We start from the raw sequence: 27620 nt of genomic DNA, 5'->3' as shown, positions 1-27620 counted from the left end.
AGAATCAGAGTAAATATAATGCAGGAGAGGAGATTTGGAAAGTGACGGATAACAGGTTTTCCAACTCAAGTGCAAAAGCCAAGCATTTAACAAACGTACTAGGACAATGAAATGAGAAAAGTTCACTCTGTATTCTAAATTTAAGTCATTTATTTCATCATCTGTTACTTTTATTGAAGTCTATCTTCTTTCCTTGTCTGGGATTTATTATTATATTACCTACTATATTTTGGAAGCCTTCTGTTGGGCTTCTCACATATAATCATTTTATTTTCTGTCTCTATAATCCATACTAATGTAAGAAAGCTAAGACATGAATGGCCCAAGACAGTCCAAACTAAACCTGACATTAGAGTTAAACAGATACAACTTTGTCTCTCCTAGCAGGGAGGCAAGAATGCACTAGTAGGCTTACCTCTTTTGGGGGTCTGCAGAATAAAATTCTGGAAACTAAAGGGCAGATCTTGAGTCTGGGACCCAAGATCCTTTTCCTTTACTGCTTTTAGAAGAGTTAGCAATGACTTAAATAAACCAATAATAAAACTACTTTAACAGAGCTAAGAGTTTTCTTCATCTTTTAGTATTACCTCTAAAAAGAGTAGATTGAGAGGTATTATTGAGGTCCATACTGCATGAAAATCAAAGTAAAAAAGGCTTTGTAACAAATTTCAAAAAAAAACTATGAACCAGCAATTATGTTTATACATTTTTCTGTCATCTGAGTTGATATGGCATGTGGAACAAATGCTACTTCTTGTCTGCTGCTCATATATTCAGAGAGGATATATTTGCCTGGGGTTTCAGGGTGGAGAGAGAAGGAAAGATTTTATTTCTCTTTTGTACAAATATTAATGTATCCCAAAGCACACAGAAATCTCTACAGAATCGTATGGAGCTAAATAAAAATCAACATAACCCACTGTTTACCAGCCTAGCATCAAAATGTCAGCTTAGCTAGAGTTTTGTGGGCCTTCTTATTTGATAGTCTCGATGTGCTTTTGTTAACTAAGCACACATCTCTGAAAATTTGCAGATCCAGAAAGGCCTTGAAAATATGGTATAGGGAGATATGTGTTGGACGTGAGATTTTGGGCTGGATATTTGGAATGAAGAATACTAGATTAACTTTGAATATTGGCTCTGAAGAATAGGAAGCAGGCTTTGCCCTTCACTTAATTCTGGTGCTCACCTCTCCATATAAGACAGCTGCCAAGAATACCAAGGAGACCATGTAACAAGGGATCCACAAAGACTGATGCTGGCCAGAAGCTCTGGACCAAAAAATGAAGCTTAGAGTAGAATATTAAAGAGCTAGCCAAGGATGAGGCTTCTGCATTGAAAGCCAGAAGACAACGTAGGTTAACCTGGCATTTGTATCTGGCATTTTTTTGTCTCTTTCAGGATTTTCTGTGTCCTGAGATTCAAGGACAGGAAGCCTCAACCCAGTGTATGAAACCCATATGCACATGTCATGAAACTCCACTTTATCTGTGTTTTGGCTAAAACAGACCAGATCATCTTGCTAAAAATTAAATATATACTTACAAAAGTCAAATGTTTAAACGTGCCTCTTACTTTTGGTCTATATGGTAAATTTAAATAATCTCCTTTAACTCTATTTTAGTAAGAGGTTTTAATATAGAAAAAATAGATAGTATATACAACCTGGAATAGGTTCTACACTGGCACCATATAGTATGGGAGATGCTACTTACCTGATGTTATGGACTGACAGTTTATATCCCCCAAAATGCATATTTTGAAGCCCTACTCCCCTAGTGATATTTGGAGGTAGGGATTTTGGAAGTAATTAGCTTCAGATGAGGTTATGAGGGTGGGGTCCTCATGTTGGAATTAGTGCCCTTATAAGAAAAGATCAGAAAGCTAACTCTCTCTCTCCACCATAAAGGGGGATGAGGATACAGCAAATTAGCAGCTATCTGTAAGTCAAAAAAGATCTCTCCAGAATCTGACCATGCTGGCAGTGTGAACCCAAACTTCCCAACTTCCAGAACTGTGAGAAATAAATGTTTGTTCTTTAAGCCACCCCATCGATGGTATTTTGTTATAGCAGCCTAAGCTAAGACACATGGGATGTTCAGTCTGCCCACTAGGATAATGTTTTTATTTTATTTTAATTTGATTGTCAACTCTGTTATTATTGAATACAATATACATAAACATTATCAGAGTAAGTGCCCAACCAGGATGGTGTTTTTAAATGATGTACGCACCCCCTTAGTTTAAGAATTTATCTTCAGTTGTGTGTGAAAGGAATTTTGTGATAATATTATAGAAACATTGGGGTGCCTGGGTGGCTCAGTCAGTTGAGTATCCAACTCTTGGTTTTGGCTCAAGTCATGGTCTCACAGTCATGAATTTGAGACCCACGTTGGGCTCTGCACGGAGTGTGGAGCCTGCTTGGGATTCTCTCTCACCCTCTTTCTCTGCTCCTCCTCCCCCCCACCAAAAGAAATAAATAAACTTTAAAAAACACAAAACATAGAAACATTAATTGAGAATAAGTGTCTGAACCCAAGGAATTTGCAGTGTATAATTGTTCAACTAATCTTAGCAATTTCAGCAACAATCTATTATGTAGGCATCAAAACACGATGATTCTACTATTCATTCCCAGTTCTGTTCAATTAATATGTGGGAAAACTGGTGGGGGAAGGGTCTCTGTCCTAGTACCAGTTAAGTTCTTCCTTAGTCTCAGTCCTGCTGTGGTCTTGGCCTTTTCTGGGTTTGCACTGACCCGCTTTTGCTCTGTATATCCTGTCTATCCCTAGATAAGTCCAAGCTAAGTGATCACCTTCTTGTTATTGGAGATGATTGAAAAACTGGAGCATTCATAGGCTGTGTGTCTAAAATCATACTTCTTTTTTTAATTTATTTATTTGACATTTATTTATTTTTTGAGAGACAGAGCATGAGCAGGGAGGGACAGAGAGAGAAGGAGACAAAGAATCCAAAGCAGGCTTCAGGCTCTGAACTGTCAGCACAGAGCCCAATGTGGAGCTCAAACTCACGAACTGCAAGATCCTGACCTGAGCTGAAGTTGAACGCTTAACCAACTGAGCCACCCAGGCACCCCTAAAATCATACTTCTTGAATATAGAATATTATATGGTCTGAGAAGATCTAATATTCTAGTCATATGTGCAGTCCAGTTTTTATAAAGTGTACACTCATTTTTTTCTATTTCTATTGCTGTTGGGATTTTCTTTTCTTAATTAGTAATTCCACAGATGTGTAAAATGCTGGAGGTGTTACTTCTTTCAACATAAATAGACTCTGCAAAAATGTCTGCTGTAAAATGCCTCCTGCACATTTTGCAATGCCTATGAATGTCCTCCATGCATTTTCAAGAGGGCTTTCATTGATCTCCATAGCTTTGGTGAGTAAAAAACAACTTTTGTCTGAATGCTACTGGAAACAATCTCAGAGTTGCTTAAGAATCATTCAACTTATAGCTGCTGCCTATGTCTGCTTGCTGCCTCTTGCAGTTTTGCTAGTTGAACCATACACGTCTGCTTTCATGTGGGTTGCATACATATAACAGGGTTCATTCCGACCACGTGGACTGGTTTTATGTTGTCATTTCTTTCAGGACAACATTAAATCCATCTGGTAAGAACAAATGCATTATCCAGTAAAAATGAAAAAGGGGGGTATGATACAAAAAGAGGGAAGAAGCATTCTACAATATATTAAATCACAATGTCCTCTCATTTTTTAAAAAAATGTTTATTTTTGAGAGTGAGAGTCAGAGTGCAAGTGGTGGAGGGACAGAGAGAATGGGAGACACAGAATCTAAAGCAGGCTCCAGGCTTTGAGCTGTCAGCACAGAGCCTTACGTGGGGCTCGAACCTACGAACTGTGAGATCATGACCTGAGTCAAAGTCAGACACAACCGACTGAGCCACCCAGGCACCCCTCCTCTCACTGTAACCAAAAAACTTTCCAGCTTTTTTGTATAATAAATTCATTCATTCATTCATTCATTCATTCAACAAATATTTATTAATTTCTAATTAGACATTGTTCTAGAAGTAATGTTATAGATATAATTAAGTCCCACGTTCTGTCCTTAAGTTTCCCACATTCTAGTGGCAGAGTCAATTATGTACCAATAATTAAAACACAGTTCTGTGGCAGAGGTATGACAAAGTGTTAAGGGGACACAGAGAAGGTATCTGCTCTTTAACCTAGTGTGGCCAATAATTGTCTCCCAGAGGAGATTACATTTGAGCTGGTTCTTGATGTTTTGACAAGTAAGGGTGAAAGGGCATTCAGGCAGAGAAAAAAACATTATTAGTTGAGCCATATGAAATGACCATTTTTAAGGTAAAACCAGTTAAATATCAGCCATTTCATATAGTTTAACCAAATACAAAGCCACTAAGATTTGGGAGAGTATAGGTTATTTGTGAGAGTGGATAGAAGATAGAAAGTAATTTTAAGCAGCTTAGTAAAGGCCAGACTAAGAAGTTGGATTTTATTTTGTAAGCAGTTGAGAATCTTAAAAGGATTTGACCAATGGATTTATGTCAGGTTCTGTATTTTATGATGTGTGTATGATGGTTCAGAGAGAGCAAGATGGTATTTGGAGGGTGTGGTATCAGTCCTGATAGGAGATGATGAAGCCTCAACTAAACAGTGGCAGTGAGAATGAAGAAAAGGAAGCAGGACATTGTAGGGTGGAGACTCAGTAGGACTTGTCAGTCAAGTAGATGTGGACGATGAGAGGGGAGTCAAGAAGAGCACAATTTTTGGGTTAAGTGAAAGAGTGAGTGATAGAAATAGACAATGAAAAGAAAGAAAAATTTTGGACCTCTGAGAGCAATAGATAGTGAATTCAATCTTGGACATTTCAATTTAAAAATAAGGGGCTGGAATTCAAGAGAAAAGTTAGGGCTGTTCATGGCTGAAGCTTCAGAAACCACATAGATACAGATGAGATCAACCTTGGATTAGAGCTGGAAGGTAAGGTGGATCACCTGCAACATTAAGATGCAGGTAGAGAAAGAACAGTCTGTGAAGAAGATCGAGAAGGTGCACAGAGATGAAAGAGGTAGGCATGTGAGAGACTTTTTCTGGAAGACCAGGTAAGAGGATGTCATGGATGGAGTAGTTAATAATTGTGGTTTCCTGGGAAATTCATGTTTGGCAATACATTAAAAATAAATTTTAAATATATTTTCACAATCATATGTATATAGCATAACATATATGTACATATCACAATCAATATATATCACAATATATTGTGTTGTGATATTCTGCCTAGTAAAATGAGAACCAATATTAAATATTATTGGCAGATTTCAGAGCTTAGATGTTAAAAAGAAATGATTTTTTTAGATTGGTACAAACTCTTTCCAGTCCTAAATCTTAAAAAAAAAATGTTTTTTAATGTTTATTCATTTTTGAGAGACAGAGAAAGACAGAGCACAAGTTGGGGTGGGGGCAAAAGAGAGGAAGACACAGGATTGGAAGCGGGCTCCAGGCTCTGAGCTGTCAGGACAGAGCACAACGGGGCTCAAACTCACGAACCATGAGATCATGACCTGAGCCGAAGTCGGATGCTTAACTGACTGAGCCACCCAGGCGCCCCATAACTCACCTTTTTCTGTGGGAAGTTCTACACGCTTTACAGATGTTGCATAATTCATCTTCCACCCCTCTACTCTGCGTTGTTGATAGAAACAGTAACTTGGGACTCAAAGCTAAAGTAAAGCAGTGCTAAGAGACTTGCGAGGCATTAACTTTAGATAGAACATAAATTCCCAGACTATCATCCTCAAGGTAATGTTGACCTCAAGGAGAAAGCCCAGATTGAGAAGTGACTGTATTTTGAATATCTTCCCCTCTGTTTTACAGCAAGATGAAGCAGAGAAGAATGACTAAGTACTACAGTTCAGCTACTTAAAATTAAGACTTTATTCTTCTGGGAAAACTCTTAGTGAACATAAACCAAGATGAAGCAATCATATTAACTTGCTTTCCTAAATTTAAGATCAAATTTGATGGATTAAAATTCTGAAAAGCTACCAGTGAGCTCAACAGAAGTGTTCATCAAGAGTTGGGGATGGTTCAGTTATTTGAGGATTCCATGAGAAGAGAGTTTTAGGAGTCCCAATTACCTTTCCAAACACTTGCATTAATTAAAGTAAACTCCAGTTCTTTTTGTACCCAGCATATTTCATTTGGCCTTATTAAGTCCTTAGGCAGTATCTCAGCTGTGGTTATTGCTGATACTGCAGCCCTAGAGTCAATTAAAATCTAAAGACAGGCTGATCCTCCACCCACTTTGGCACATTTAATTTTTTTTTACATTTATTTATTTTTGAGAGGCAGAGAGAGACAGAGCACTAGTGGGGGACAGGCAGAGAGAGAATGAGACACAGAATCCGAAGCAGGCTCCAGGCTCTGAGCTCTCAGCACAGAGCCCCTGCAGGGCTTGAACTCACAAACCGTGAGATCATGACCTGAGCCGAAGTTGGACGCTTAACCGACTGAGCCACCCAGGTGCCCCTGGCACATTTATCCAGTAACTAAAAGATGAAGTAGGGTGAACGTCTGCAAATATCCCAGCTCTCCATAGTAAACTGCTACTGAACGCACACAGTTTTTACATCAAAGTATGAAAGATGATGCTTGTATGTTTCCTGTTACTCAGCATTAATTAGCAGCCCTTCTGGGACCAGGCTGCATAGACATGAAGTTTAGGTAGATTCTCCAAGAGAATTAATAGGATAGACAGAAAGAGAAACACAGGTCTGTTGATTGGCTTTTTGGTAGTTGACACACAGTAGTCGTATCAGAAAGGAATTAGCTATAAATGTTTTGAGAAGGGGAACAATGGGTACAAAAAACAGATGTCCTTGAACTTTGCTCTAGTATACAACCTTTATTATTTGTTCAAATCACTTAAACTATAACTAAAAGTAAAGAAATTAAATCTCAGGTAATTTAATAACTATCATCCACATTTCTTTTGCATATACATATATTACTACTTTTATAACTGGACGCATGGACCTGCTTTTAGATTTTTTCCAAGCCATAACAGATTTCAGCAAGTGTCCTTATGTATAGCCTCTCTCTTTTTTTTTTTGTTTATACCATATTAATATTTTCCCTGCATTTTTCTTGGTCTTGTTTCTCTGATTTCTTCTCTTTTGCCTTTTTCCTTCTCAGTCTTTACCTTAATTCTGATTATCAACAGGAGCCCTACTTTTTTCTCTTTATTTTTCTTCTTTAATTCTCTTTTCAGCTAATTTCTCTCTTGGTTTTGTCTTGCCTTCAGAAGTCACTTTTCTCTTTCTCTTCCTGTTGTTTACTCTGTCTTTGCCCACTTATATGCCGTTGACAAGAGCTAGAAACAACACAATTCAATAACTTGTCATATGTATTGTTAGTAATGGACAGTCTACATCCAGGAGCATTCAGGGCCAGCTCACTTTCTATGTAGCCCTTGGGAATTGAAACCAACAAAAGAGCAACCCTTCATGTCCATTACAGAAACGGCAGATGTCAGCTAACTACATTCACAGCAGAAAACTGAAAAATGAGATCTTTGATCTCCAAAAGCTCAGAGAAAATATATTCTTATCAAGTTGATATAATAGAAAAGTGGAACAGAGTGCTTTGAAGACTGTAGGAGAGATAAATATAAGATTGTGCTGAAAGATTTGTGAGCTTCCCATTCTCCCTCTGTGTTAGAAACCATTAGGGAGAAATCTATTCACATCCGTTCCAGTCCATGAGGCATCTTTGTGGAATTGTAAACTGTCTCCATGCTGTGACATTTATCGTCCCAATATCCTGGTGACCCAGGATAACAGACATGCATGGGAGGCTGGTGATGCTGATGAGGCAGAACTGGTCCTGGTTTCAGTCGCTTCTGTCTTGCCATCCGCTAGCTCAGCCCTCATTTTACTAATTCTCATCCTTTTGCACTCACGCCTTCATCCCAACATATTCTCCATCCTGGTGCCAAACAAATCTAACTAAAATACTGTTTTGATATATTACTCCCCTTTTCAAGCACTTTCATTAAAAAAAATGAACTGAAATTGTGGTCACGAGTTACCTAATTTGTAAAATGATGTGTTAACAACACCTCTCCTATCAACTTTATATAAAGTTTTTGTAATGATCCAAATAAAATAATGCATGTCAGAATGAGCCTTGAACTCTCAAGTCCTTTAATATATAAAATATGGTAACTGGACTGGTAGACAAGTTCAAATTGAGGACTGTTAAGTCATTCTGTTTTACCAACTTCCTCATGCACTACCATCACCCTTTCTCCTCTGTGTTGTGTTCACACTGCCCATCTGTCAGCTCCCAGGACAACCCTGGCCTCACCTGTTCTCAGGACTTCGCATTTCTTGTTTACTCTGCCTGAAACACAGTCCCCACCACCTCTTTATTTCACCCATCCCCAGCTTTATTGAGATGTAATTGACATAAACATTATATAAATTTAAGATGAGCAGTGTGTTAATTTGGTACACAGGTATTGCAAATTGATTACCACTGTCGTGTTAGCTAACACCTCCATCCCATCACATAATTACCATTTCTTTTTTGTGGTGAGAACACTTAAGACTAGTTTCTTAGCTACTTGGATGTATATCATATAGTATCGTTGACTATAATCACTACACTGTGATTCTGACTGCAAGTTTATACTCTTGACCAACATCTCCCTATTTACACCATCCTCTGGTAACCACCATTCTACTTGGTTTCCCAAGGTCAGCTTTTTAAAATTGCACACATAAATGATAACATACAGAATTTGTCTTTCTCTGACTTATTACACTTATCATAATGCCTTCAGATTCCCTTTATGTTGTCAAAAATGGCAGGATTTCCTTCTTTATGATGGCTGAATAATGTTCCATTGATGTATGTATGTGAGATTTATATATAATTATCTCACATCTTCATCCATTCATCCATCAGTTTTTACTTAGGTTGTGTCTATATCTTGGCTATTGTGAATAATGCTGCAGTGAACGTGGGAATACAGATTTCTCTTCAGGATCCTGTTTCATTGCCTTTGGATATATATCCAGGAGTGAGCTTGTGGATCATATGGTAGTTCTATTTTTAATTTTTTGAGGAATCTCTATCCTGTTTTCCATTGGGACTGTACACATTTGCATTCCCACCAATAGTACACAAGGATTCCCTTTTCTGCACATCTTTGCCAACACTTATCTTTTGTTTTTTGCTTTTTTTAAATTTTTTAATGTTCATTTATTTCTGAGAGAGAGACAGAATGCGAGTGGGTTAGGGGCAGAGAGAGAGGGAGACACAGAATCTGAAGCAGGCTCCGGGCTCTGAGCTGTCAGCACAGAGACCAATGCAGGGCTCAAACTCACCAGCCGTGAGATCATGACCTGAGCCGAAGTCGGACGCTCAACCGACCGAGCCACCCAGGTGCTCATATCTTTTGTTTTTTTTCTGGTAGCCATTCTAACAGGTGTGAAATGATGCCTCATTGTGGCTTTGATTTGCATTTTCCTGATAATTAGTGATGGAAAGCACCTTTTCATGTTGGCCATCTGTATGTCTTCTTTGGAAAAATGTCTACTTAGATCCTCTGCTCATTTTTTAATTGGGTTGTTTGTTGCTATTGCGTTGTGTTGAGTTTTTTAAATATATTTTGAATATTAACCCCTTATCCGATATACAGTTTGCAAATGTTTTCTCCCATTCTATAGGTTGTCTTTTCACTTTGTTGGTGGTTTCTATTGCTATACAGAAGCTTTTTAGTTTGATGTAGTCTCACTTATTTATTTTTGCCTTTGTTGCTTATACTTTCGGTGTCATATCTTAAAACAAACAAATAAACAAACAAACAAACAACATTGCTAAGACCAATGCTAAGCAGGTTTTTCCTTAATTTTTCTTCTGGAAGTTCTATAGTTTCAGATCTTCCATTTAAGCCTTTAATCCATTTTGAATTAAGTATTTGTGAGTGGTATAAAATAGGTGTATAATTTCATTTTTCTGTATGTGGTTATCCAGTTTTCCCAACACCATTTGTTGAAGAGACTATCCTTTCCCTACTGAGTAGTCTTGATTCCTTTGTCAAATATTAGTTGACCACCAGATTTCTGGGCTCTCAGTTCTGGTCCACTGATCTATGAGTCTGTTTTTATGTCAATACCATACTGTTTTGATTACTATAGCTCTGTAATATATTTTGAAATGAGGAAGTGTAATGCTTCCAACTTTGTTCTTTTTTACTTCAGGTTGCTTTGGATATTTGAGGTCTTTGTGACTCTGTATGAATCTTCATCACTCACTTCCTCTTTAGAGAGCACTTTCCCATGCACCCAACACTTATTATTCTCTTCCACACTATCATATTTGTTTTCTTTCTAGTACTTATCATATAATCAATCATCATTTGATTTTTTGATCTTTACTTATGTATTGCCTATTTCCCACACTAACTTGTAAACTCCATAAGAAAAGACATCTTGTCTGTCTGGTTCATCTTTGTATTTATGGAATGTACTACAGTACCTGGTGCAGAATAGGTATCAAGTAAATATTACATAAATAAAAGAATGAGTCTTTTTTGATTCTAGGATATATTGTAGTCTGTTTTTATAATTTCTACCAATAAGAATGTCAGCCAACCTGGTTTCCATAATCCCATCAGTCATCCTTAATTTCACATCTTTGTTCCTGTACTTTTTTGCCTAGAAGAAACCTCTTTTCTCCACAAGTCAGAGTCTCCCTAATTCAAAATCTTAACTCATCTCTTGTAATTAACATGTCTTACATACTCTAAGTCTCACTGAGATTTTTCCACTCTAACCATCTAGATCCTTTCTACCAATAGTACTTATTTTTACCTCTATATTTTAAACAGTATTTATTTTCTAATGTTAATCTTCTAGGTGCATTAATCTTTTATTTTTAAATTATGAAAAATAGAGCATTTGAAGGATAGGGTCCTATTATTTTTCTGCTTTATATCTCCTCTCTCCTAACAGTCTTGGTTTCCCTTCATCTCGATCCTGCCCCTCTCCTTCTCTTATACTCATGGGCGCACATGCATATACACGTTTCATAATAGTAACAAATAATAGACACTTAACAAATGGCCATTGAAAAAAATTTGCTAGGGTCGTTTTGTTAAACCCTAAGGAGGAAGAACTTATGTTTAGGGAAGCCTTGGAAAATATGGGTCCTCCATGAACTTACTCAGAATGCCAGGAAAGGTGATAAAAACAGGAACTGAGACCCATTATGTATGATGCATCGTAGTATTTTGTTATAAGAAAACTGGGACCATTCTTAGACAAAATTAAATATAAGATTGCCTAATGACTCCCATACTTACTGTTAAGATGCTACTCTGAATATCTTATGTTGAAATAAAAGAGACTTATTGGCATAGTATGTGATACATTTTATGTCCAATGATTAATAAAAGATGTATATTAACTTAAAGAAGCTTTGTATTTTAATAATCAGCTTAGGACAATTGCATTTGTATATATTTACTATGGCTGGATTTAAATTTCAAGGCCCATTCCAGTGAACATGAACGTCAAGAATTATTTAATTAATTGAATATGAAATATAAAATTATTCAAAAATAAGATCTAACAATTTGTTATTTTGCTGTTTTTGATATCAGCTTTAGAATATAGTTGGCTATGAAATTAATCTTAGTTTGACTTAAATTCTGAGACAATATGCAATATCGAGTTTTCCTATGTTAATCTTATAAAATGCATTTATTATTTAATAATATTTGCAGAGAAAAACACATATTCTTTGGCATAATCCATTTGGGTTCACTACACATAATTACAATGGGGAAATCTTTTTATATTTATGGTTGTTTAAATAATCTCACTAGTAGCTGTGGTACATTCTGTAATTTGTCTCTCTGAACATCCATTCCAAACCATCTTCTCTTTCCTCCTTTATTAAAGAAGCTAAAAAGCTAAACACTCAATTTTCCCTACCACCTTCTAGGCAAGCGATGGCCATGAGACACAGTTCTGGCCAATGAACTAAAAGGAAACAGGAAGGACCTTCTTTTTTACATAAAAAGACAAAGTTTGATAGAATAAATTTAGATATCTTGAGTGCAGCAGTTAACGTGTGACATGAGGTACAGCATGAAGATGAATGTCTATAAGCTAAGGATGGAGGAGGTAGAAAGATGAAATGAGTCGGGTCCTTAATGGCATCAGTGAATGACATACCATACCAGCTCAGGACTGCCAACTATAGGATTTCTTGTTGTATGGAACCAATAAATTCCTTGGAGTTAAGCCATTGTTTCTAGCATAAATTGTCTGGTATTTGCAATTGAACACATTCTTAACTAATACACAGGTTCATATTTAAACTGAATTACACAGAGACTGTATTTAATAACTTCAAATCAATAAATATTTAGAAAACATTTAGTTTTATCTTAAAACCCTAAAAAGTTTAAGTCCTATTTAAAATTAATAAGCATGACCCTATCCTTTAGTACTAGGAATGCTTTGTTATAGTATATACAAGTTGTAGAATAAAATATATCAGCAAATATTTACAGAAAAGAAAGAAATTTATATACTACTTCAGTCTCTAACAGATGGTTGAAATTTCTTTGCTGAGCAGTTTGTTGAACAGTTTGAGAACAGAGGGACACAGCGTTTTTATACATTTTTGAAAATGTCTACCATGTATTAATGTCTAATGTTCAGGTAACCCTTTCACTTACTCATTCAATAGACATGTGTTGAATGCCCATGCTTCTTTTCTTTTTTTTTTTTTCAACGTTTATTTATTTTTTTGGGGGGGACAGAGAGAGACAGAGCATGAACGGGGGAGAGGCAGAGAGAGAGGGAGACACAGAATCAGAAACAGGCTCCAGGCTCTGAGCCATCAGCCCAGAGCCCGACGCGGGGCCCGAACTCACGGACCGCGAGATCGTGACCTGGCTGAAGTCGGACGCTTAACCGACTGCACCACCCAGGCGCCCCCCATGCTTCTTTTCTATGGACGAGTAATGCAAACTCTCTATTTCTTCTTATACCATCTCACAAATCTGTTAATTTTTCTTCCTAAAACTGATAGAGACCTTCCACCTTACAGTAAAGATTTACCAATAAGCATGCTAGTATCCTTTCCAATATCGTTAAGCCATTAAATTTGTCATGTTGCATTTATTGTTTTCCTTTGAATATTGAAATAATTGCTAAAATAAACAAGTGAAAAATTTTTATGGTGGAGAAACCTTGTTTTCAATCAATTCAATCTTTCAATCAAGATGGGTGAGTAGATCTGTAATCCCAATAAAGAATTTTAGTTAGAGTATATTCCTAATGACTTTATAGCCATATAGTTTATAGTTTAGTTTCTGTTAAATTAAGTTTATTTCTTTCCCCCCATTCATTTTCATGGTTAATAGTTGACATTATTTGAGGTCATTTCTATTCTAAAATAATGCCAAATTTATACTCAAATGACTTTATTTTAAAATTTACTTATTTCTTATGTTTGATACATGATTTCAAAGTTACAAAAGGATATATGTGAAAAGTAGGTCTTTCTTATTTCTTCCCAGACAAACAGTTCCCCTTCTTGAGGCAACTACTCCCCAATTCCTTATGTAGTCTTACCTAAAATTATTTTAAATTTACTCCTTTATCTAATGGGCACTCAAACAATTATAGGTATAAAAATGTTTTACAACTGAGGTGATTGCATTGCTAAATTAATTTCCAAAATAAATTTTTATTTTGTGTTCTGAAAGCACTAGGATGATTTTAGGACACTCTGTTAAGGGTAAGTGTGGAGGTAATAAATATTCTAAGCAGACACAAAGTTCTAAGATCTCCACTGAATAAATATTATCTTCAGATAATTAACAGAGGGGTTTTTATTATTCAGCTTTGCTGAATATACATAGAGGAAATGACAAAAATAGGCATAACATCAAATCATAAAGACTTGATTAGTGAAAGTTTAAAGGCCAACTCTTTTCATTTTATGACATGCTTCAAATAAAAACTCGGGGTCTGTATCTTATATAGCTCATGAGATTATTATGGTCACTGGTTGATGTAGTTGTGATTTGAAAGATGTTTTTTTTTTTTTTAATTTTTTTTTCCAACGTTTATTTATTTCTGGGACAGAGAGAGACAGAGCATGAATGGGGGAGGGGCAGAGAGAGAGGGAGACACAGAATCAGAAACAGGCTCCAGTCTCTGAGCCATCAGCCCAGAGCCTGACGCGGGGCTCGAACTCACGGACTGCGAGATCGTGACCTGGCTGAAGTCAGACGCTTAACCGACTGCGCCACCCAGGCGCCCCTGAAAGATGTTTTAATGAGGCATTTTTGGATGCATATTTTCAATTCCATTCCCACTTAGGAATGTTTGAGCATTAAGAAAGATTAATCAGAAAACAATGCCTCCCCCCACCCAACACACACACTTTTAGTAGCACTTTTTGTTTAAAGACTACAAAAGAGATGTGCGTTTTGAATTTTAATCAATAATGATCAAGAAAAAAGTGAAACCAGAAGATCATAGTTTGAGGGGATCAGAAAGAAATTAGTATAATGAGATAAGTCAACAATCTATTTGTAGTTGTAAAATCTAGCCTATGTGTCTCTATTATAAATGCAATTTGTGTTTATTGTGGAAGCTTTGAAAAAAACAGATAAAGTAAAAAGGAAAAATAGAATCACCCAGAGATAATGACCACTAACATTTTTTTGTATATTCTTTTGTCTTGTTAAGCATTTATACACATTTTATAAAAACGTATAACCGTACGAACATGTTCCATGATCTACTTTTTACTGAATACATTATGAATGTGTTTTCATATAATTGTTCTAAACATAATTTCCATCTTTTCTTCATTATAAAGAGCACAATGTTTTAAATCCCTATAAATAACTTCTTGCTTCTTCTACACATATTTCCATGGTATAAATGACTAGAAAAGAACTTACTAGCTCAAAGGGGATGCAATTTTCCGAGGCTCCCATCATTAATAAGCCATTATTTCTTATTATTAAAAGTTTTGGTGACAGATAGTAATCTCTATTTAATGTACATGCCTGATTACTAAAAAATTAGCTATTTATAATATAATTATTATAAGGCATGAAGTTTTAAGAAAAATTTAATCGCTGAATTTCAATAGCCATCTCAGTCATGAAATTTTTCAGAAGTTCATTGTTTCAACAAATATTTTGAGCACCTACTCAAAATTTCTATGTAGTAGGGAGTCTAACCTATTTCAAGAGGATTAAAGAGCATTCTAAACTGTTATGGGTTACCTTTAAAATTAGTTAATAACTTTGGATTAATGTTCCAAGGCTGTTCTAAGCTGGCTTTCCTACCACCTATTCTGTGTAGTACCTTTTATTCATGATGCCACATGTAATATGGGCAATAACTATGATCTGGCTCTCACTTTACTAGCAATTTGTTGAGTGGTTTCTACCTACTGACAGATCCTTAAATATTATGCAAGTTTTACAAAGATGATGAATCACATAGTAAAACCAATTATGTCTGACCTTGTCTCATTTGAAACAAAAAAGACATTTATATAGACATCACTTAAACTTCTCTGTATGAAAAAATGAGGTTCTATTTCCCTCATTACAGTTAGAAAATATAAACCACAGCTGGTTAAAGCTACTCTCTCAATGCAATGGAAACCCAAATGCAAACTGGATAGAAGAAAAGATTATCCATAGAGGATAGAGAAATTTTTGAGATCTAAATATCATCTTATATGGTCTAATAAATTTGAACTACATTATCAACATCATCCTATAATTTCTTAGGATATCAAGTTATTTGGTGTATTTTATTACAGCAAGTTTAAAAAATGTTAAAAAATAATAATCTCACAAAATTAACACTCCTTTCTTAATGATTGGATGCCAGAATTATCTTCTAAAGTAGATGTAAAATTTCCTTAAAATTTTTTTGAGATTTGAAAACCTTGCATTAAAATTGAACACCTGAAAAAAACCTATTCTTATAATTAAAAACTCATTTATAGCTTCCTGATTCCAGTAATAGTGTAATTCTTCAAGATATTCTTTTAACCTCTTAGTATCCTTGTAGAAGTTATAAGTATAACTTATTTCTGAGATGTCAACTTTCACACACACACACACACACACACACACACACACACACACACACACAGAGTACATGACATAATCTGAAGCTGTGGGAACAGAACAATAGAAAAATTTTAGACAAGGTGTCTGGGAGGGAGAAGAGAAGCTGGGAACATGTGGAAAAGATATAATTAACCCCTTCAAACACAAGCTCTTAAACAATGTTTCTCTCACAAAATTACCCAAATCTCCACTAATAGTGAAGAGTAGAGGAATAGAGGTAAAACATTTTTTAACTCACGTAAAATTTTACCCTGAATAGCCCAAATTTTGAGTTTGCCTACTTATTACCATGAGTTCAGATGATCTGTCCACTTCATGCCACACTCTGAAGTTTGCCAACTGTATCTCAGGGAAGCTTGGAGGGTGGCCCCAAAGTGCATTGTCCTTCAATAAAGCCTCATGGAGGCGAAGCAGTCCTATTTCCTGGAACAGACTTCTGCAGTAAGAATCTGAGAGGTAACAGATGACTTTAATGGCATTGTGCAGGTGCCAGCAGAACCACAGAGGAGCAATGCTTCTAAATTGTGAGTTATAAACGCAGCCATGTTGTAGACAGATGTATGCAGGTGACACCAAGAACTTAAGAATAGGAGGTGATCATCCGACTGGAATTACAGGCAGTGGACAATCCCTAAACTGAATCATTAAACACAAATGGATGATCTGTCAGAGAATAATGACTTTTAGGACTTTCATTCTCGCTCTAATGCTTGATAATAATGACCTTTCAGAATGGCTGATATCGTTGGAATTTCATCTGCTACAAAGAAAGAAAACCAGTAAATGAATCAGTTTCTGAATGAAGGTAGAAAACTGTCCCTGAAAAGAAAGCAGAATGACAGTTGTTGGAGAGTAAGAACTGGTGTAGAACTGAAATATGCATTTAACAAACAAAACTCTTTCATTACCTCCTAATTTAATCTCATGGGGTTGTGTAGGGCAGAGGAGGAAGGGAGCAGGGGTGGGGGGTGGCGAGGGGAGAGAGAGAGGGAGAGGGAAAGAAACAGAGACAGAGAGACAGAGTGGTGCTGATTTATTTTACTGGAGACAGTAATGTCCAGGTCATAAGCTTAAGCTTGACAAAAAAAAATTGAATCCCCAGACAACATATCACTATATAGAGAGCTCCTCCTCCCACAAAAGCCTGAAATTTGAGACCTAGCACTTTTAATTTCACAAGAGCCTGCTTATGATACATTAGCCTGTCAGCAGTAAGAGGTGTGTTTTAGTGATCATTCATGTGATTGTATTTCTGTAACATGCAAGGCTCTGTACCAAATGTTGCCATAGGGGACTTTATGGTGTAGGTCAAAGGTCTGCAAGGTTTCCATAAAGGTCCAGGTAGCAAATATTTTAGGTTTTTAAGGCCAGATGGTTTCTACTGCAACTATTTAACTCAGCCACTGTAGCACAAAAGTAGCCTTAGATAATATAAATATAAGTAAATATAAATATAAATATATACAAATAAGTGTGGCTCTTTCCCAGAAATCTTTATTTATGGACACTGAAATTTGAATTTTGTATAATTTGTATGTCATAACATTTTTTTAACCATTAAAAATATAAAAACCACTTTTAATTCACAAGTTATACAAAACAGACAGTAGACCAAATTTAGCTTAGTCTAACCCCTTGGTCTAGGTTATAATAAATGGAAGATAGTTGCTCTGAGGATGTACAAACAAAATTCCTGTAAGTCTACAAAGATTAGAGGGAACTCTTAGGTCAAAATTTCATGAAGGAGGTGGTGATATTTGAAATGAGTTGAAGGACGGAATTTTAATTTTAAAAAATTTTACATTTAATTATTTTTTACGTTTCTATTCACTCATTTGATACCATATTAAGCTTATTCCTAGAAAAATCTTAAATTCAAAGAATATGTGACACTGAACAAATATATTCCTGTATATTGTGACCCAGCAGTGATTATGTTTTACATGCTATAATTTTTTATGGTAAGAACACATAATATGAAATCTACCCTCTTAACAAATTTTTAAGTGCTCAGTACAAAATTGTTAAATGTAGGCACAATGTTGTACCACAGATCTCTTATATCTTATCATCTTGTGTAATTGAAATTTATACCCATTGAACAGCAGGTCCTCATTTTCCCCTCCCTCCAGTGCCCGGTAACTACTGTTCTACTTTCTGTTTCTGTGAATTTGACTACTTTAGGTATCTCACGTAAGTGGAATCATCAGTATTTGTCCTTTTGTGATTGGTATATTTTCCCTAGCACAGTGTCCTCCAAGTTCATCAATGTTTATCCGAAAGAATTGAAATCAGGGTCACAAACAGGTATCTGCACTCCCATGTTCATTGCAGTATTATCCACCATAGCTAATATGTACAAAATATAATGTCCATTACCAAATGAATGAATTTTTTAAATGTGGTATACACACACACACACACACACACACACACACACACACACAATGGAGTATTATTCAACACTAAAAAAGGAAAAGAATCGTATCATGAGGGATTTTGTTTTTTGTTTTTGTTTTTTTTTTAATATATGAAATTTATTGTCAAATTGGTTTCCATACAACACCCAGTGCTCATCCCAAAAGGTGCTATCATGAAGGATTTTGTAGATGGGTTGGAGATCCACACAGGGACACTTTTGTGGGTAAAAGGGAGCACTGATAATGGTTACTCCAGGACTAAACCCTGGCTCTTCCATGCAAATTTGGACATATGGGTTATTCCAAGAGAAGAAATCTAAAGGGGCATTAGCAGAGAACCCTGAGTATAGTCAAGGGAGAGTGCATGGGTGTACTCAATGAATGAAAAAGCCCAAGTTGGTTGAAGCACATTGAGAAGAATGGTGGGAGATAAAGCTGGAAAGATAGTGTGGGGCTTGAATTAGGATTGAACTTGTAGGTTCTTAAACATAAAGCCAAGACATTTGGAAATTACTAAATAGATGGTGGAGAGGCACTGCCATTTTTTAAACAATAAAATGACATCATCACATAACAGTGATAATCAGTGATGTGCAGACTGAATTGGATCAAGCAGAGACTATATGCAGGAGTCCAATTAAGAGACTACGGCAATAGCTTGAAGAGAAGATCAGAGAATTTGGACGGAATCCAGGTAGCAGGAATAGAAAGGAAGGGGCAGATGAAAGACACACCAGAGAAAAGGAGTCAAGAGAATTTGTCAATTGAATATAAAAGATAAGGTAATAAAGGGAAAGTCAAAGGAAACTCCCAGGATTTAAATTGAGGTTAATATAGACATAGTGTATTTGTGGGTTCCAGATAGGAAGGATGGGGATATCTGCAAACACATATACAATTGGGATCATATTCTTCATATTGCAATTTGGAAAAATAGATATGTTAGAAACGGTATTTCTGTAGTTTAACTTTTGAAAATACTTTTACACCAGGGCAGCTCAATCTGAATAGGGTTTTGAAGAGCTTTCTGATAAATGTGAAAGTGAGCATCTTGTTTTGAAAAAGTTGTTCTTTGATTTGGAGGTAGGGTGAGGGAGAGACTTGGGGCATATTTCTCTTTAACTGTTCTTTCTTTCTTCTTTCTGGGACCCGGTGGGATGCAACACATTTTAGTTTAGCACAATGGTTCTTAGTGCTTTCTATGAAAGTAAAAATGAATCCACCTGAGGTATAGGTACAGCTATGAGAGGTCTCTAGCTAAAATATGATTCAGAATGATTTTCAACCATGAGCTGGTATCACCTAGTTATTTCTATAACTGTCTTGAGAGTCTTAAAATTATCCAAATTAAATCTTTAGTTTTTAAAAATAACTCATTTCCCGTGGTTGACTTCGAGTTTCAAGACCAGAAATGATACAGAAACTATAACAACAGTAGAACAGATCAATGAGACCAGGAGATGGTTCTCTGAAAAAATTAATAAAATTGATAAACCCCTAGCCAGACTTAATCAAAAAAGAAAAGAGAAAGGACCCATATAAATAAAATCACAAGTGAGAGAGGAGAAATAACAAACACCACAGAAATACAAACAATTATCAGAGAATATTATGAAAAATTATATGCCACCAAATTGGACAATCTGGAAAAAAAATGGATAAATTCCTAGAGACATATAAACTATGAAAACTGAAACAAGAAGAAATAGAAAACTTCAACAGACCGAAAATGAGCAAAGAAATTGAATCAGAATCAAAAATCCCCCCACAAACAAAATTCCAGGCTCATATGGCTTCCCAGAGGAATTCTACCAAACATTTAAAGAAAAATTAATACCTATTCTTCTCTAACTGTTCTTAAAAAAAAAAAAACAGAAATGGAAAGAAAACTTCCAAACTCATTCTGTAAGACCAGCAATACCCTTATTCCAAAACTGGACAAAGACCCCACTAAAAGGAAGAACTACAGGCCAAAATCCCTGATGAACATGGATGGAAAAATTCTCAACAAGATACTAGCAAATTGAATCCAACAGTACATTAAGAGAATCACTCACCACGATCAAGTGGGATTTACTCCCGGGTTGCAAGTGTGGTTCAATATTCTCAAATCAATCAACGTGATACACAATATTAATGACAGAATAAGAACCATTTGATCCTCTCAATAGATGCAGAAAAAGTATTTGACAAAGTACAACGTCTATTCATGATAAAAACCCTCAACAAAGTAGGGATAGAGGGAACATATCATAAAGGCCACATATAAAAAACCCAATAGCTAATATCATCCCTAATGAAGAAAACCTGAGAGCTTTTCCTCAGGATGTCCACTCTCACCACTGTTATTTAACATAGTACTGGAAGTCCTAGCCTCAAGCAATCAGACAACAAAAAGAAACAAAAGACACCCAAATTAGCAAGGAAGAAGCCAAACTTTCACTATTTGCAGATGACATGATATTCTATACAGAAAACCCAAAAGACTCCAAAAAAATTGCTAGAACTGATACACTAATTTGGTGAAGTCACAGGATATAAAATCAACACACTGAAATCTTTTGCATTTCTATAGACCAATAATGAAGCAGCAGAAAGAGAAATCAAGGAAGGAATCCATTTACAAATTGCACCCAAACCCACAAGATACCTAGGAATAAACCTAACCATAGAGGTAAAATATTTGTACTCTGAAAACTAGAAAACACTTATGAAAGAAAGTGAGGAGGACACAAAGAGATGGGAAAACATTCCATGCTCATGGATTGGAAGAACAAATGTTATTAAAATGTCTACACTACCCAAAGCAATCCACATATTTAATGCAATCCCTATCAAAATACTAAGAACATCTTTCTCAGAGCTAGAACAAACAATCTTAAAATTTGTATGAAACCACAAAAGAACCCCCAAATAGCCAAAGCAATCCTAAAAAGAAAAACAAAGCTGGAGATACCATGATTCTGGACTTGAAGCTATATTACAAAGTTGTATTGATCAAGACAGTATGGTACTGGCACAAATACAGACATATAGATCAATGAAACAGAATAGAAAAACCAGAAATGGACCCACAACCATATGGTCAGCTAATCTTTGATGAAGCAGGAAAGAATATCCAATGGAAAAAAGTCTCTTTAGCAAATGGTGCTGGGAGAATTAAATAACAGCATGCAGAAGAATGAAACTGGACCACTTTCTTACACCATACACAAAGATAAACTCAAAATGGATGAAAGACCTAAATGTGAGACAGGAAACCATCAAAATCCTAGAGGAGAACACTGGCAGCAACCTCTTTGACCTTGGCCACAGCAACTTCTTACTATACATGTCACTGGATGCAAGGGAAATAAAAAATGAACTATTTGGACTTAAGATAAAAAGTTTCTGCATAGTGAGGGAAACAATCAAGAAAACTAAAAGGCAACCTTTAGAATGGGAGAAGATATTTGTAAGGGACACGTCTGATAAAGGATTAATATCCAAAATCTATAAAGAACTTACCAAACTTAACACCCTCCCCAAAGAAATAACCCAGCTGAAAAATGGGATGACATAAATAGACATTTTCCCAAAAAAGACATACAGATGGCTAATAGACACATGAAAAGATGTGTGACATCACTAATCATCAGAGAAATACAAGTCAAAACTACAGAGAAATATCTCCTCACACCTGTCAGAATGGCTAAAATTAACAACATAGGAAACCAGCAGGTGTTGGCCAGGATGAGGAGTAAGGGAAACCCTCTCACTGTTGGTGGGAATGCAAACTGGTGCAGCCACTCTGGAAAACAGTATAGAGGTTTGTCAAAAAGATAAAAATAGAACTACCCTTATGATCCAGCAATTGCACTACTGGGTGTTTACCCAAAGGATACAAAAATACTGATTTGAAGAAATACATGCACCCTGATGTTTATAGTAACTTCATCAACAATAGTCAAACTATGGAGAGAGCCCAAATGCCGAATGACTGGTGAATGGATAAAGAAGATATGGTGTGTGTGTATATATATGTGTATATGCACACACACAATGGATAATTACTCAGCCATAAGAAGAATGAAATATTACCATTTGTATGGATGTGGATTGAATTAGAGAGTATTATGCTAAGCGAAATAAGGCAGAGAAAGACAAATACTTAGGATTTCACTCATAAGTGGAATTTAAGAAACAAAACAGATGAACATAGTGGGGAAAAGAGAGAGGCAAACCAGAAAACAGACTCTCAACTGTGGAGAACAAACAGAGTTACTGGAGGGGAGGTGGTTGTAAGGGATGGGTTAAATGGGTGATGGGCATTAATAAGGGCACTTGTGATGAGCATTGGGTGTTATATGTAAGTGATGAACAGCTAAATTCTACATGTGAAACTAATATTACACTGTACATTAAGTAACTGGAATTTAAATTAAAATTTGAAAAAATAAAAATAAAAACAACTCATTTCCTATAGAATACTTAGGATTATGACAGATGCCCTGAAATAAAAAGAGATGAACAATAAGATGCTACGACTTCTAAAAATTTGAATTAAGCTTCTGCTATGTTCCTCACAAAATGGTGCCCAAGTTATATTTGATATTTTGTCCAAATTCAATTTTCCAATAGTTTTCTATTTTTTTAAGTTTATTTATTATTTATTTTGAGAGAGAGAGAGAGAGAGAGAGAGAGAGAGAGAGAGAGAGAGGCAATCCCAAGCAGGCTCTTCACTGCGAGCACAGAGCTCCAAGAGGGGCTGTATCTCATCAACAGTGAGATAGTGACCTGAGCTACCCAGGTGCTCCCAATAGCTTCCTAAACAGTATTCCCCCCCCCCCCCCCACCCCGGACGGAGTATATGTAAGGAAAGGGAGAAAAGCATTAATGGGGAAAAATGGCAGGTAATTGTAATTTCCTGATTTTACACACACGTGGGCACACACCCACACCCCTATTTTAAGAGGAAATTTCTAAAATAACAGAGAGGTTCATGTTGAAAATGGCGGAGGCAGCTGGGTGCCAGATTTTGGGGCTGCTAGGTGGGTCCTGGGCATAGCTGAACGGGTCCAGGTGGAGTGGCAACCACAGTGATGAGGGTTCAGCTCGCCTGTGGAATGTCCTCACCTACTTTGTAGTGCTTTCCGGCATGGGATTGATAGTGCTGAACATCTTCCTGAAGTCACACCATGAGAGCACAAGAGAGCAGAGTTCTTTGTCGCCTACTCCCATCTCCGCATCAGGTCCAAGCCCTTTACATGGGGAGATGGTAATTATACTCTATTTCATAACACTCACGTGAATCTACTTCTGACTGGCTATGAAGATGAATAAAGAGAACTTGGACCACTACCCAGTGGGGACCACAGCACTGGTCTGGACCATGACTCTGCACAGGGAGGAGAAAAGTATATGGGACCTTAAGCTCAACTTCCTTACTTGTGTTGAATGATGACCAGTATACTGATATTCCATCCCTTTGCTTTAGGAGGAGATAACTTAAATAGACTGGACCATGAAAAAACAAACAAAAACAGAAAAAAGGAAACAAATCACTACAGGAACAAATTCAGAAACAGGAATGTTTTATCTAGAAAAACTCTCCTGCTTTTTGAGATGAATTTTCTATTCATAATTTTCAGTTTGTTCAACATTCTTTTGTGTTTAAATAATATAAAATTAAGCAGTCTGGCCAGGGGGTATGGTCCACTCTTTCTCTAAATCTGTGTACCAAAAAAACAAAGCAGACTTGAATACATTATCCTCCCTGGTCTCAGAATATAATCCCCAACACCTGAAAGTGTGAATTATTGAGAAATGCTATTCCACTATGATAGGAACTGCTGGGGGATGGTTGTGTGGGCCTGGAGTAGTCCGTGGTGCTGCAGCCTATCCTTGGCACCAAAAAAAGAGAGAAACCATAGTGTAAAACCTAAATTGGGCCAAAACTCCAACTAATGCCTGTTCATCAGTGCCAGTAGCTGATGAGTATGGGTTTTAGTCTTAAAAAATTTCCTTTTGGGGTCTGCTTCTTTGTGCCTTGTCCTTTCAGATTGGTAAGTTTCCTACATTCATCTTTCTAGTATGTTTACGCTTCCTTGTGCTTGCGACATAGCATCATAAATATGTAACATTATAATGCTATGTAATATTAGTTTTTTATAAAAAAGCACTATAGTACATATTATATATAATGTGAGTATATAGATATAAACATATTATAGATAAGTAATTACAAGATGGTGGCCAATTTGGCTGATGCTTCTGGTCACACCCACTCTCCCTCTTCTTGGTAGTTATTATTAAACACAAGGGCTTTGACAACTCCAAGATTTCTAATTAAGGCACACCAGCGTTCTAATTTTCCCTCCTTTAGTTCCCTACCTGCAGGCATCACACTAATTTAACAACTGCTCTCAATTTAACAACCCCTCTGACAGGATGAAAACCTGATCCTGAACAGGATATGTAAGAATTCATGTGAACCAGATACTCACCTCACCCCCAAGCAGGGTTTTGCTTTTCAGTGACTGTCAAAGAAAGAAACCTGAGCACCTGTTTCTTCCCTTTTTACTACTATTCTCATAATTCTTAGACAAAATGAAATTTAAAATTCCTGGGTTGTATTTGGATTTAAGCAAATGATAGTTTGTTTCTGGATTGAGCATGATTAACTTTCTCTATGAAAGATTCGTTTCCTATTGAGGTAATAGGAACATGTGAAAAAATTTTAGATATGGCTAACTTGAGGCTTTACAGAAAATTGAAATAATATTAGAATAAGTACTAAATTAAAAGGGTTAGCCATTGGAGACCTAGATATTTGGTTTACCTTACCCTCTCTCTACCTCTCTCTCATGGACCTTAAATAAGTCAACTCACCTAAAAACCTAAAGGTATCCTTAAGAAACTCACAATGTATGTGAATGCAGTAAAGGTATAGTAGGGCTTTATCAATGTAAGGTATTATTGTGTCTGTTACTGTACAACTCCTATTCGTTATTATTACTACCACCATCACAAAAAATAGTGTGTAACTTCAACCTCCCTGTGCTAAAATATTAGAGCATATATCCATATGCCCTCAAGAGCCAGAAGTTTTTGCTCTGAAAATTCTCATGTGCAACTTTTAATCCTCTCAAATAATTTAATCTTTTTTCTTTACGAATACATTTTTCATTAAGTTTTCAAGTAGAGAATAGGTGTATTGTTTTTCACTTTCAAGCATTTGGCCTTCCAGACCACTTATAAGCTGAACAAGATATAATATTAGAAGTAGGAAATACTTTAGTTGAAAGAATTGAGCATCTCTACTGGATTTTAGCCTGATTTGTGATTCTTAGCAAATCACTGAATCTCTATCAAGCCAGATTTTCTCTAAACCTAATTTGACAATATCTAATTTATAGAATAGTTGGTAAAAGTACAGTTTTGAGCCATTTTGTTTTTTAATGCATTAGATACACTATTGTTAGTATAGTTGCACCTCTACACCCCATAGAAAGTTTGTGTAGTCGGTCATTTATTTAATAAATAGTATGCTTTAAATATGTGTATAGAAAGATAATGGAGAAAGGGAGATATAGATGTTTTATATGTTGATGTTGTTATATTCCAGTCTCTAAAAATATCTTACAAATAAAGAAGCAAGAGAGAATAAACGTGAAGAATCCTGGGGAAACTTCTTTAATCATGGAGCTATGACCAGTCCATTGCTAATGAAGTCTTTGATTACAGAAATACATCTGATATACCTTTAAGAATTACTGGGTATAAAATGGCATATCACAATTATTATTTTTCCCCTTTCCCATATTTGTTCACTAAATAAGATGTCATGTTGGATCGCTTTTAATTCTTTATTCCTTTTTGTTTTTAGGAGTTGTACAGATGTTCTGTGCTGCATAATCTTCATACTGTGCATTATTGGCTACATTATTTTAGGACTTTTGGGTGAGTAAATACGGGTATAGAAGATATGTAAAATTTGCTGATGAAGTAACTAAGTCAATGTCCCATTTTTAACATTAATCATTTTCTTCACAAAGCCTTGTTATTATTGATTCTTGTCTTTTCTGGAGGGAATGTGCCTCACCAGTACTCATTGGGTAGTAGATTCAATGAATAATAAACACAAAGTAATTTATTCAAAGACAAACCCTAATTACTTAAGTAAGTACAATTATAAAGAAGGAAAAAAAAGTTTATGGTTTCTTTTTAATCATTTTTACTTTTGAAATTCTGTTAAGCTGCTAATTATGTTCATGTTGCTGTTTACTAATATGTACCAAGACCTAGATTAGTTGAGATAATACATAAACTTTTCTTTTTATAAGCAAATTTAAAAGAAGGAACAATCATTAAAAATTTTACCACATAATTCATTGATGTTTAAGAAGTCTCATTGTCTTTGCCTACCAGAAAGAGATATTCTGTTGTTTACTGTTAGGTGAAAGATTTTTCTATGAAAGTGAAAATAAAGAGGATAAATATACAAATTATTTACATTTTTAAAATACTAGCAGAGGATAGTGAATATTTTCTGTAAAAAGTTTCACAATTGCATGTAAATATATCACTATTTCCCTCTGAGACTTAAGTCCTGCCCCTTAGATGCTGACTTAGGAAACTTTAGTATATTATTATTAGAGCAGGGGCCAGAAAACTTCATTAATTCTAGTACCAATAATGAATGGCCTAGAGTTAGTGTGGCTAGAATGCATAAGTAGCTGTGCCTACATTGGAAACAATGGAAAATGCTCTTCCCTGTTCTTCAGTTTTATCTCCCAATAAGAGAAATACTTTGAGAATAGCAATTAAAACTAATTTCCAAAAGATCATCTCAGTAATATTATGCAAAAGCTATACAGAATTGGAGAATTCAAAAAAGTAAGGCAGGAAGAAAAGTAGGGAGAGAAGAATAAAGGAGAATAAACCACAAAATTAAATAATGTTTTCTAAGACCTTCAGAAGATTTCTTGGTTATTTCTTCAGAGTATTTTAAC

The 27620-nt window shown here is 35.8% G+C and overlaps 1 protein-coding gene across 10 annotated transcripts in view; it reads left to right on the top strand.

Annotated features, from left to right (window-relative positions):
* Nucleotides 1-27620, top strand: part of SLC44A5 (solute carrier family 44 member 5) — a 374661-nt gene that overhangs the window by 243768 nt on the left and 103273 nt on the right. For all 10 annotated transcript variants that reach the window (XM_023258835.2, XM_045036030.1, XM_045036031.1 and 7 more), the window contains one exon: nucleotides 26495-26568. In XM_023258835.2, coding sequence (XP_023114603.1) covers nucleotides 26495-26568 — 74 coding nt within the window. The remainder of the gene's footprint in view (nucleotides 1-26494; nucleotides 26569-27620) is intronic.

This window comes from Felis catus, chromosome C1 (assembly GCF_018350175.1).
Source record: "Felis catus isolate Fca126 chromosome C1, F.catus_Fca126_mat1.0, whole genome shotgun sequence".
NCBI lineage: Eukaryota > Metazoa > Chordata > Mammalia > Carnivora > Felidae > Felis > Felis catus.
Note: the sequence above shows the minus strand (reverse complement) of the source record. Positions and strands in the feature narration are given on the sequence as shown.